At 42.8% G+C, this 12,016-nt stretch overlaps 2 protein-coding genes across 5 annotated transcripts in view; one reads left to right on the top strand and one right to left on the bottom strand.

Annotated features, from left to right (window-relative positions):
• LOC104958731 (uncharacterized) overlaps window positions 1–6,892 on the top strand; it is a 15,419-nt gene extending 8,527 nt beyond the window's left edge. Inside the window, exons 1-3 of one of the 3 annotated variants that reach the window (XM_010786504.1) lie at window positions 94–341; window positions 3,195–4,942; window positions 5,202–6,892. In XM_010786504.1, the coding sequence (XP_010784806.1) occupies window positions 3,353–4,942; window positions 5,202–5,672 (2,061 nt within the window). In that variant the 5' untranslated portion in view covers window positions 94–341; window positions 3,195–3,352 and the 3' untranslated portion in view covers window positions 5,673–6,892. Of the gene's footprint in view, window positions 1–93; window positions 342–1,953; window positions 2,049–3,194; window positions 4,943–5,201 lie in introns of those variants that run through there. The other 2 variants (XM_010786505.1, XM_010786503.1) reach the window with 2 other exon arrangements.
• Window positions 6,893–7,014: 122 nt separating this feature from the next.
• irf10 (interferon regulatory factor 10) lies at window positions 7,015–11,712 on the bottom strand. Of its 2 annotated transcripts, XM_010786507.1 has the most exons (9): window positions 11,669–11,694; window positions 11,282–11,533; window positions 10,305–10,500; window positions 10,005–10,054; window positions 9,388–9,430; window positions 8,980–9,084; window positions 8,301–8,687; window positions 7,860–7,978; window positions 7,015–7,396 (listed from the first exon to the last, which is right to left on the bottom strand). In XM_010786507.1, exons 2-9 carry the CDS (start codon window positions 11,444–11,446, stop codon window positions 7,337–7,339), a joined length of 1,125 nt encoding a protein of 374 aa, XP_010784809.1. In that variant the 5' UTR covers window positions 11,447–11,533; window positions 11,669–11,694; the 3' UTR covers window positions 7,015–7,336. The 2 variants fall into 2 exon arrangements, with proteins under 2 accessions (XP_010784809.1, XP_010784808.1); XM_010786506.1 differs by having other exon boundaries at window positions 11,282–11,712.
• Between the last annotated feature and the right edge of the window lie 304 nt (window positions 11,713–12,016).

The following is a 12,016-nucleotide window of genomic DNA, read 5'->3' on the forward strand; positions in this document are numbered from 1 at the left end:
CGACACACACACACACACACACACACACACACACACACACACACACACACACACACACAAAAACTCTTGACACACACACAGTCACATATACAGCAGACAAAGAGACGACAAGCAGGCACTCAGTTCTTTCCCTCAGTTTGGTGGGCTTGCTGGTGTTATTCAATCGGAGATCAGAGGCAGTGTGTAACTGGAGGCTGCTGATATCTGCGGGTGTTGTGAGTGGCGGCAGTGCTGTGGAGGAGCAGTGTAGCCCAGTGAGGAGCTGAGGAGTGGGTTGACCCAGGGAGGATTGGAATATGAATGACTGCCAAGATTGGGACGTCTGCTCAGCCTGCTCTAAGGTCAGTCTCACATCACATCACAACAAGAAACCAACTCCATCAACCTGCCGCCTGCTCCCACGCTCTCTAAATGTTCTTTTGGATTAAGAGAGCTGTTGTTGAGTGCTTTGTTTGGCAATTAGCATACTGAACTATCAATTGATGTTTTATTTGGCATGCAAAACTAGAGAGGGATGTTTGGTAGTCCGGTTTTTCTAAGGGTTTGCTGCAAAGAGTAAAAAGACACGTTTGACAATTCTCCTGAGAAATGCATGTAGAGAAAAAGGCGGGATGATGTGGAGCGGTGCAAATACGCATGACAAATTTGAAAATGAATTAAGAGCAAGAACAGGAATGTAAGCATTTTACAATTTAATATAAAAACAATTCTTTTGTTTCAGTTTCAAGCAATTTAATTGTTAATTTTTTTTAGATTGTATCATGCTCACAAAGCAAGTCAAAAGTATAGAGGAGTATTAATTGGAAGGCATTTTTTCATAATTTTTGTATGCATTTAAATTCTACAAGCACAGTAGCTCCCGCTGAACTCTCTGCGTGCATCTCTCCACGGTGTAGGAGTATTCTGTTCAAATATATTTCTCTGCAAACTCCTCCACATGCACAATAGTGTTCTTTGTTTTCTTGTACTTTTTTGGCAAGTTTATATTAGGTCTATTTTGACAACCTTTTTTATAAGAGCCCACGAAATTACAAGGCTGTCAGGGTCATCTGAGGAAAAATATGGAAATCAAGTTTTTTGTATTGTGTGAAATCTGGATTTGTGTGCAATGTTCGTGTGAAGCCAAAATAGAGTAGAGCTTTTAATTTGTATTAAAGTGATAAGTTGGACAAATGTTAGTATTTTGAATAATGTGTCTAACTTAAGCATTTATTTTAAGATATCGGCATGGATTTTATAAGTTCTTAAAAACCTAAGCCATCTATTTGTATTGGCAAAATGTGTTTATTTGTTGTTTATCTTTTTCTATTTAGTCAAATAAATGCTAAACTGTGCAGGTTCTCAAGCTTTTTACTCTCAAAATATGAACTGGTTTATTAGCTTGATTAGATCATCACACATCATTTGACAAAATATTAATTATTTTAGGAAAATATAGATTAAAATAAATACGTATATCCATTACATAAAGAACACCTGATTTCTGCTGCCATCTGAAGGCAGTTTTTTTCTAAAGGAATAGCTGTTTTCATTGATCCTAAAGCTCACTGGGTTTTCTTGGCTCACAGAAGGCCATGTTATCTTTCAGGGGAACTGACAACTAAGTTCCCCGAAATTGGACTTTCGAGGTTAACATCACAACAGTAACGTGTTTTTTGACCCAATAGTTAGTCTGTCATCAATATTTCCCACCTTCTACAACATCACACCCGTCCTGTCAGTGTCTGGGACAATAAAATCTCCCTCCTCTCACCACCCAGTTTTCAGTTTCACACTCAGATGCACAAACAGCTTGCTCCACTCTAACACTTCTTCTGTTTTTGGACCAAGTCACTTGATGAGCAACAGTTTACCCGCCTCATGGAGTATCCCCATCTAACCTCTCCAAGTGTGTGTGTGTGTGTGTGTGTGTGTGTGTGTGTGTGTGTGTGTGTGTGTGTGTGTGTGTGTGTGTGTGTGTGTGTGTGTGTGTGTGGATACAGTTGCCATGGTGACAATGTGGTGGATGGGGAGACGGCAGGGAATTGGCTGTTGAGACAGACTTGCGGGTGAGTGCGGGCCTGAGTGGCAGCACAGTGCTGTGGTGTTGTGGTGGCGGCGGGAGCAGAGATGGTGGTGGCGGTGGCGGAGCGATCAGCTGGGCTGGCCGCGCGGCAACCATCACTTCAAAAGAGCTCATTTAAAACGCTTGGAGAAGAATTAGTAGAGCTCCCCCGCACTTCTCACTGAATGAAACAAGGCTGCAAAATCTCTGACACATTCGAGGACTCAAACACAAACACTCACGTACACAGAGACCTAAACAAACAAACACAATCACACATTTCTCTTTGAAAAAAAAAATAATGATTGCACATGCACACAAACATGGCACACACGCATGTACACACACTAGCAATCACACACATTTCTCCACACCCCTGCTGTGACACACAATTAATATGCAAAGACACATATCCTGTATCCACAACAACTGTTGGTAATATCAACAGTGTTTTTGTCAGGTTTTGGGTGGGTGGTGACCAGCTTTGCCTATCACTGGGGGAGTAAGTACTGCCGCCTGAGGGAGTATTTGTGTGTCTGTAGCTGTCCGTGTGTGTCTGAAAGAGAAGGGGTGGGGGGTGCTAGTAGTAAGCTCATACACTGAAGAATACAGAGAACACCCGGGGGTGTCGTGGGGGTGGTTCATGAAAGTGGTACAAAAAACACATCTACATATTCCAATCATCCCCTGAGAGTCAGAGATGAAAACTCTCCTGCTGTGAGCGCTCTTTGTGTGTGTGTGTGTTTTTTCTACACACATACGTCTGCCTCTGAACTTCATTGGCTGCAAAATATATTTTTAGTCCACATGTGGGAGTAATGTGTTTGAATGAAACGAGTAAGCTGGGTAGTTTCAGTCCCACCGCAGTGCTCATAGGTAATGACTAATTAGCAACAGCTATCAGAAAGCTAGTTTCTAACCTTCTTAAAGAAGTTCATAAAAGAGAGTCAATAGCTGATTTCTGGCCATCTGTCTGATGCTGCTGAATGTTTGTTTGCATGTCTGACTGGACTGACAGCTGGGTCTTAACCACAACTGACGCCAGGACCTGGCAGACTGTTCTGTGTCCTCACTAAATCTGTCTTTTTGTCCCCTTCCTCCCTTTTACCTTCTCTATCTCCATTTCTGTCCACTCTCATCCTCTCTCTAGGTGAGTGGCGCTTCAATCGGAAAGAATCAACAGTGATCTGACAGTGATGCTGTGTAGCAGCGTCCCTCTCTGTCTGCCCCCCTCATTCTCCCGTGAGGCCCATGTGACCTAACCTACACCCACACACAGGGGGCCCCCAGTGCCGCTGGAGCCCACCCATGAATCCCAGCCCCGACCGCGGCAAAGAGTGCCTCCCTCCCAAAAAAAGGGAAACTCGGCAAGGATCGTCCGAACACAACATCCCTCTGGACGAGTTTAAACCCCCTGTGCCGCTCCGGAGTCGGTCCAGCACAGGGGGAGGGGAGGGGGGCAGGGAGGCCAGCGACAGGGAGCGAGCTCTGATCAACCCGAGCCCCCATCTCCTACATACTCCTCCACCCCTTCCTGCTCCAGCACCAGGCCTCCCCCTGCCCCTACCATGGCATCTGGGCTACTCTCCCTCCATCTCCCTCCCCCTTTTCCCAGGGCAGATTGGAGAGAGGAGGGGCTCAGGGTCTCCCGCTTGGAGAGATGATGCTCTCTCCTCAGCCTTGCCCCACCACTCCAGGTGGCTCAGAGGGGAAGGCCCCCTCTCCTTGCCACCTTCCCCATCTTCTTCTGCCGCCTCCTCCTTCAAGACTCCCTACCCAGCCGATTCTAGAGAGATTTGGTCCTACATCAACAGTGGCCGGCGGGACAACAGCTCCCCTCTCTTCTCCCCCTCTTACTTGTTCAGCCAGCACTCTCTCTACACTCAAGATCCAAGTTATACTGAAGCCAGACATAGATACCTGGGCAAGAGGCTCAATGGCCTAGAGGGGCCTGGCAGCAGGACTGCCTCAGCCTCCAGGTCTCTGCTCTCAGGAGAGTATGGGAACGAGAGCAGCAGAGCCAGGCTGGACATGGGTCCACACAGCTCCCATACCAACGGTGGACGGAGACAGCAGGAGGATCTAACATCCCGTGTCCATACTGGAGGGCCTTATTTGTCAGACTCTCTAGCTCAGGAGGGCCCTGAGACACATTCCTCACTGCAGGACAGACATACACATGGGATAGTTAAGACCAGCTTACTCTCCTCCAGTCCCCATCCCCTAGGACCAGTCCCCAGGGCAGGTAGAGGGGGTCTCCTGGACTCCCTAGGGGTCACACCAGCTGAGGCCCAGATCTACTACTCCTTAGGATCGGTGGGCCACCCCAGCCCTCAGGTCCAGCCCTACCCGCTCTACAGCCCCTCAGGAACCGCTCTGTACAACCTGCACAGGGAGCCAGTACCCAGGCAGCACAGTGTAAGGAACTCCCCTCACTCCCCCCTGGGTCTGCATAACAGCCATGACAGGTCACCAAGAGACCGGGACAGAGACCTAGAAAGAGACAGAGAGAAACTCCTACAAAGGGACAGGGAGCGAGGCAAAGAAAAAGAAAAGCACCTTCAACATGACCAAGAAAGAGACACTGAGCGCGAGAGACGAAGGGATAGGGAAAGAGACAGAGGGAGAGAGTTATCTCCTTCTCATGCTCACACCTCGCCCCCGACCCCTCACCCATCTCCCCCTGCGCTCCTACCTCACTTCACCAAGGGTTCTCTGATCGAGTTGGCCAGCGGCCGGTTGAAGCAGGTGGAGGAGCTGCGGACCGAAGACTTCTTGAGGAGCGCAGATACCTCCCCCGAGTTTCACCTCAGCACCTGCACTGTGCTGCTGATTTCCCCCAGCAGCACACAGGGCTTCAGCCACCTGCAGGTCCACCTCACAGACCGCAACACTCAGGTCAGCTTTATCCTAAAATATCTTCATTTGAGTAGCAGATATGTTTTTACCAGCACAATCAGAAAGAATTAAAAAAAAAACTGCATGGAAAGATGATTGTTAATGTAGTGCAGTTGAGGCTGTAGATTACCCATCTTTAATCTAATTCCTAACACACTTTATTGCACACCAAAGTCACATTGAGGTGTTATTAACGTTCTGATTACAGACATTGAATCCCTCTTTGTTGAGTGTATAACATTGTTGTGCTTTTGTGTAGGAGCTACTGAAGGTCTTGGTGGAGTATCCGTTCTTTGTGCAGGACCGAGGCTGGTCTTCTTGCTGCCCGCAGAGAACCTCACAGCTGTACGGCCTGCCCTGTCGCCAGCTCATGGAAGGCGATGTCTGCCTGGCTCTCACCCCCACCCCCACCCCCACCCAAACCCACCGGACACGCACGCGTACTGGCTCCAGGGCCCATCGCACGCAACTCCCCCCAAGGGCTGCAGGAGACCCCAGCAGCTTGCACAGGGAGGAGATGCCACCTCCACCTCCCCCTCCCCCTCTCCCTCACCACCCACCTCCTGCTGCACCGGCCCCTCGGCGGGCGCTGGCTGCAGTCCCCCCTGCTCAGGAGCAGCAACGTCCGCGAAAACGGCGCTGGTCTGCCCCGGATACCTTACCCTCAACCGGCACTGATGAAAGCCTCATGGATTTACCTCATGGCTCCAAGCTAATGAAGTGGCAGTAGAAACTTGGAAATGCATAGGCATATATGCATACTTACAAACACACATAAGCACATACACACCCTCCTAGTCTCTGTTGCACCCACCAAGAAGACAATGGAGAGACCTCAAGGTAGGGTTGCAGGGAAGGAATACAAAAAAAAGAAAACGCAATTTACGGGTGTCCACTCTGCTGCCCAAAATATTAACCCCCACCCTAGTCTGGTCCTTGTTGCACCCTCCTTTCCTATCCTTTCCTTTCTTCCCCTCAACATTACTTAGCACACCCCTAAAAGGAGCAGCAGCAGAAGGATCCCTAGATGGCTCCTTACCGACACTGAAGACATTGAGACAATCAAGCACTTGTCTGTGTTCACTGTTTTTGTAATGGTTGTCGCACACACCTACTTAATGACAGTGTGTTCTGCAGGGTATTGACTTCCAATCAGTGTTATGAAAGTAAACGCTATTGAAGAAGTGCAGATATATATGAACAAAGGTTGACTATATATATTACATTGCAGATGTTAAATACAGTACATATGCTAAACAGATTTAATGCAATCTCTTTGTCGATTTCGCGATGCATTTTTGTTTCTTTAATTGTCTTGCAGCTGAGCCGATGTCTACATGTCGGCCTATGCAGGCAATGTGAATGTATGAGCAACTTATAGCCTTTTTTTATTCTCATCACTGGGTGTCATTTAAAACAAATGATTGTTCTTCAAGGCATTACCCTCCAATATGTTCTTAACATTTTCTCTGAGAGAGGGAGAACACTAATGAAAACTGCGTAACAGACAATCCCGCCCACACAGACAGGTCTGTGCCACATCGCCTCGACACTCATGGTGTTTTTCCATTAAAAACAGAATGATGGAAAGAGTAGGAAGTGCAGTATGGCTGACGAGTAATGGTGCTAGTAACAAGTTGGAACATGATGCTTTGTGAATACTCTTGACCCCTGTGTATTGTACGCTTCTGTTCCCATTTCATTTTTTTATGTACTGTATTTGTTTGAAGGCAGGGAAAATGATGAAAGTATTTTAAACTCAGATACGGGTATCTCCTCTGATTCAGCACACTCTCTCACTTTAGTTTTTGTGTTTTTTTTATTTAAAAAAAAAAAACCTTACCTGTGGATTTTCTTTTTAAATGTTATAGCTACAAAAATGTATATTTTTTAAAATTGTGAATCTGTTATATGATGTTCGCTAGAAATAAAGGAAAAAAAGCTTTATAGATTTAATTAGATGTGTGAATTTATTCTCTGCATGTGTCAAGTACTGAACACTTAAATTATTATTTATTACAGATGCTGAATATGAGGTTAGCAAAAAATACAGGCATATCTTTTTACATAAATACAATCTTATCAGCATGATTTATTGGTGAAACAAGAAATCTGGTTTGACAACAGCTGATTAATGAAATTAATATAAGGCAACTAAAAATACATAAGCATAAAGAAATTCCTTTCATCCATTGCAGGAAAGATCTATAATGCAAAACCACAATTGTTTCTTCATTCAATACTCCATATTGTTTGCTCTGCTCTTAAGATATATTTCATTATGATGACAGGGGAAGGAATGAGGCTTCAGTTACCCACGTGTATATTGTTCATGGCTAACCCGGTGTAGGTAGCTTCACTTGTCCTCCTGTGTTGGAGGTGAGAATCGGCCGCTTATCCTCGGTCTTTACAGTTGAACCTCTGCATGAGTTCCACTGCAAACAAGGGCACCACCTGGCAAACAGGACAGTATCAATCAGTACGCCTTTGAGGACATCTACTGGCTGTTCAAAGAATTACAGCTGCACTTCCATTTAGAGAAGAATTGTAAGATTCTTTGTGTCTTACATTAAATGGTGGATCAAACCCATGACTGCAAATCACAGTGACACACTGTTGACAGTACACTACTTTAAGTATTATTTCACTTCATAGAGTAGTTTAAACAGAATACACAACTTAAAATGCAGGTATGTGACAGAATCAAGAAAGAATGAAACGTACATCCTTTTGTCTACAAAACTGTAATTATAATTTAACAGAGAAACCTGCACAAGACGTCCGCCTGGGGAATGAAAATGTTCAATAGAAATTACAAAGTGAATGTGAGGTGAAAATATGAAAGTAATGTATGTCTAAACTAAATCTAAATGATAACATCAAACATTGAAATATTACATTTAGTCAAATAACAAACCTGCGCCATAATCAGCTTTCTGTTTTTAGGTATGTCGGGGTCTGGGTACTCCTCTCCGAAGCAAAGCTCAATCTCATAAGTAGGTGTAGGTCCCTCCCCCTGTAAACAGCACTGAAGCTCTGTACAAAAACATTGTATATTATTATATATATATATATATATATTATAGATTGCTGTGAGAGAGGATGCTACTGTAGCGTTGCTTGTTTGCCGCTTCTCCACCTTTGTGCTGATGATTGATTTTATGTAAAGCGTCTTTGAGCATTAGGAAAAGCGCTATACAAATTAAATTGAAATAGTGCATTTGCATAGAGCAATAATGTAAGCTGTAAAGAATCCTCAACAATTAGCCTCTTGATTTATGACTAACTAATTAAATCAAACTGCTTTTTAGTGGCTGATACTACATTTATTATTTTATATAATCATGCACCCTCTTACCATTGAGAAATCTGGGTATGTCAAGCAGTTTGAAGGTCTTTTCTCGCTCCAGTTTGTTGGGCCGGTCGGTGTGCTGGGCCATAGGACCGCTCCAGTACACCCTGCCCTGGCAGAACCGCTTGATGAACACCCCGTCTGGGGCCACCCATAATAGCACCCCCCTCTCAAGATGACAAAGAAGGCGGTTCATTGCTTCAGCCATACACGACGGCAGAGATACAGCATCCGGGGACGGGAAGGAGAGCTGCTGGGCGGTGCAGGGCCCGTAGATCTGTTCGTTTCCCAAGGGGACGCGGCCCTGCAGGATGAAGCACCCCTCTGGGCTCCTGGTGCACACCTTCGTCACACTGTGGCCCTGGTACAACAATGTCACCTGCATACGAAAGTCTGCACACACAAAGTGTTTCAGGTCATACAGTGGCATGTTACGTTTTTTGGTTTTTTTAAGTCAGAATACCTTTATTCGTCCCAAAGACGAGACATTTACATTTGTTACAGCAGAAAAGAGCCAAAGACAGCTTAATGTTAACTAAGAAGCATTCATAAAAAAATATATTAAAGGTAAAAAAGTTAAATAAATTACACAATTTACAAAATACACATTATGTAACAGTTCTGAAGATATAGCAGCCAGGTATATATTGCACAGTTATTATCATGCACTATCCCATGAACTCACCTGATACAGTATGTGTAGAGGTAAGAAAGGTTGTAGGAGCAGGGTTCTGATTTAGAGTCTTTTTTCCTGTGAGCTCACAATACATGTGCTCTCTCATCAGATTATCTAAAGCAGAGTAGAGAGATATTCATTACTGTACATTGTAACAGTAAAATACAAGTTCACAAGTAAAATTCCTACCAACGTTATGATGAGGCCTGAACACGGGGCAGTATTTAGGTGCTATTTCTTCAAATTAAGCGGGGTCCATTTATATTTGTTAATTTTATATTAAGTAATTCACCATAGGGACTCGAGATTTTGACAGGGATGATAAACATTTCATCACTTGAATAATTATAGTTTCCCATTTTTAGCTTTGGATCATCCCTAAACATAACAGTATCAGTTTGTGTGTGTGAACCTTACCAGTCAGTGGTTTGAAGTCTTCGTTACTTGTATGAAACAATTCCTTTTGACGATGAATATGCAAAAACAAAAAAATGTTTAATAGAGTATGAAGTTTATGGCTTATTAATGTATAAGGATCAGAATTATTTTCTTTTTTTTAGAGAGATCAGAGCACTTGAAATGGATTTTCCCGAACAACCCAAACGTTTTCTGCTGCCAAAAACGCACTGTTGATCAGCATCTCTTTATGGATGTGGAAAGCTCCAAAAAATGTTGCCACTCATACAAAGTCTAAGCATTAAATTACAACCAATAGCCAAACCTGCTAAACGTACAGTACTGTCGGGTTTGAACATTTCTGGCTCTATGACTCATAGTGGTAGTATCAAAAAAGAAAATATTTACCAGGAGACACTAAGAATAAATACTCCTTCCATAATCTTTTCACTGGAATTGTCTCTTTTTGTGTTTTTATATCTTTGCCAGCAAAATCAGATTTTCATCCCTGATATCCACCTGTTTCAAAAACTCTAAACACTGACAGAAAGAAGGGAAATTAAAAGAAACTCTTAAATTAGCATGCAGTAGCTAAATGTTAAGGTAGTGCATGCTATTGCATTTATGTTTTAACCTACCTGAGACCTCTTTGCCTCGATGTACACTTGATCCTTTGTCAGGGGAAACTCTATGGAGAGCAACAAGTGGGAACAAAAACGAGAGCAAATAAAATAAATGCGATGCTATCAAAATCTTATCAAAAGCTAGCTGAGAGAAGAATGAATATAAACACATTTCCTTCCTTGCTTTGTTTGCATGAATTAACTTGTTCTCTTTTTATTCTGGTGCATTGTTTTCTTACACCACAGCTCACAAGCTCAGATGTAATAACCATTAAACATTTTTAAAAGGAAACGACCATTTGGCGTCACTTTTACCTCGTGGCCTGGCTGACCCTTGATCTTGCTGGATAAAATAGACCTTATAGGGTTCAGTGATGTCCAGCTGGTTGCGTTCATGGACCTCCAGGAAGTCTGTGCTTTTGTTGAGTGCACAGCGGAGACGGGTCTTCCACATGGTGGGGTCAGCTTTATCCCTGCCCTCCCTGTACTTTCCCTTGTACACAGCCCATGCCTGGATGTGAAGATTTAAATGTTATTAATTTAGGTTCAGCATTGAGAAATAATTATTTATGATTGGGTCCTAATCAACTGAGATTTCTTTCATTTGTAGAGTAGTTCATCAGATGATTTTAAATGCTTCGTTTTTTTGTTGAATTACTTTTTTCTGAGAAATGTAAGGGCACATCCCTTTTTAATGCAACATTTATAGTGGTGGTTTTGCATGATCCTTTATTTTACAAATCTGTTCAATAAACCAATGTATTCATTATTCAACAAGATAATGTGTTGAGTATTTGGTGAACTACAATCTGATACAGCACATGAAGGTATCATTCAAGATGTTCTCCAATCAACTAACAGGAATCATATATTTCAGGATTTGTGAAAACGAAAAAAAATCCTAATCTTATATAATGGGATAACAGATATCATTATTTAAATAAATGGGAACCTCTGCTCCCTGGCTACTTGAAACATGATAACAGATCATGATAAACAGTTAAGTAAAGTATAATACATTATAGCCTAACAAGAAGGCCTAATATAATCCCGTTTGTAAAATAAGGAGCTCAACATCTTTTGTTTTTTGTGATTAATGTATAGACTTGTTATAGGGTTTACAAAAAACACTTTTATAAAAATTGGCCAAAAAGGGAAATAATAGCTTCATGAAACTCCCTTTACAACAGTCGCCTGAAGTTCCTACATTAATTCCTTTACATAACGCATTCAAAACGCGATCTGACCATATATTTCAGATTTTATGTTTAATAATGTAAAACAGTAAGGACCTTGAAGAGAGCTGCGTCCTCCGTCTGCTTGTAGTCCTTCTTGGCTGCGTGCTTCCACGGGATCCTGAACATGGTTTTGTCCTCATCCTCCCAGCACAGTCCTTCAAATCCCCCACTGTCTATCTGAGCTACCAGCCACTCTTTCATGTGCATCTTAGCTTCCATCTCCAACACTGACTGCTGTTTTACAAGGAACAAAGCCTCACTTCCAAATGTCAGACATGCATGTGAGCAGTTTAATCCCGTTCGCACCTTGCAAGCGAAAAAACTAATTCCAATAATTAATTATTCTAATGCTACTCAAGCCTATAAAATAAGTTTCACAATAATAAAGTCTGATAATATGATGCAGTGATTACAAAAAAATAAAGTTGTAGACAAACAGACCTCACATGTGAATGCAGATGTCCTTACTAAATGTATAGTGCGCTCTTGGAAGGGAAAGCGAAAGCTTAGAGATCTTTTACTTTCGGTTTCCTCATGCAGCTAGTTTAACATTTAACGCGTCAAGGGAAGTTTTTTAGGGCAGGTCACTCACTGGATCAGTGGAACGGACTGTCTTTAAGTGAAAGTAATTATAATGCACATGCAGCGTTTTGGTTTGTGTTGGATTAGATATTACTTTGCCAGAAGGCAAACCAAAGCATGAATTTATATAATTAAAGCTTTTGTATGATGGATTCAAACATGGCAGCCATATAAATATATATCTTACAATATTTAAAGTAGGATGAA

The sequence above is a fragment of the Notothenia coriiceps genome, unplaced genomic scaffold, assembly GCF_000735185.1.
Source record: "Notothenia coriiceps isolate Sejong01 unplaced genomic scaffold, NC01 NC01_scaffold00029246, whole genome shotgun sequence".
Classification (NCBI taxonomy): domain Eukaryota; kingdom Metazoa; phylum Chordata; class Actinopteri; order Perciformes; family Nototheniidae; genus Notothenia; species Notothenia coriiceps.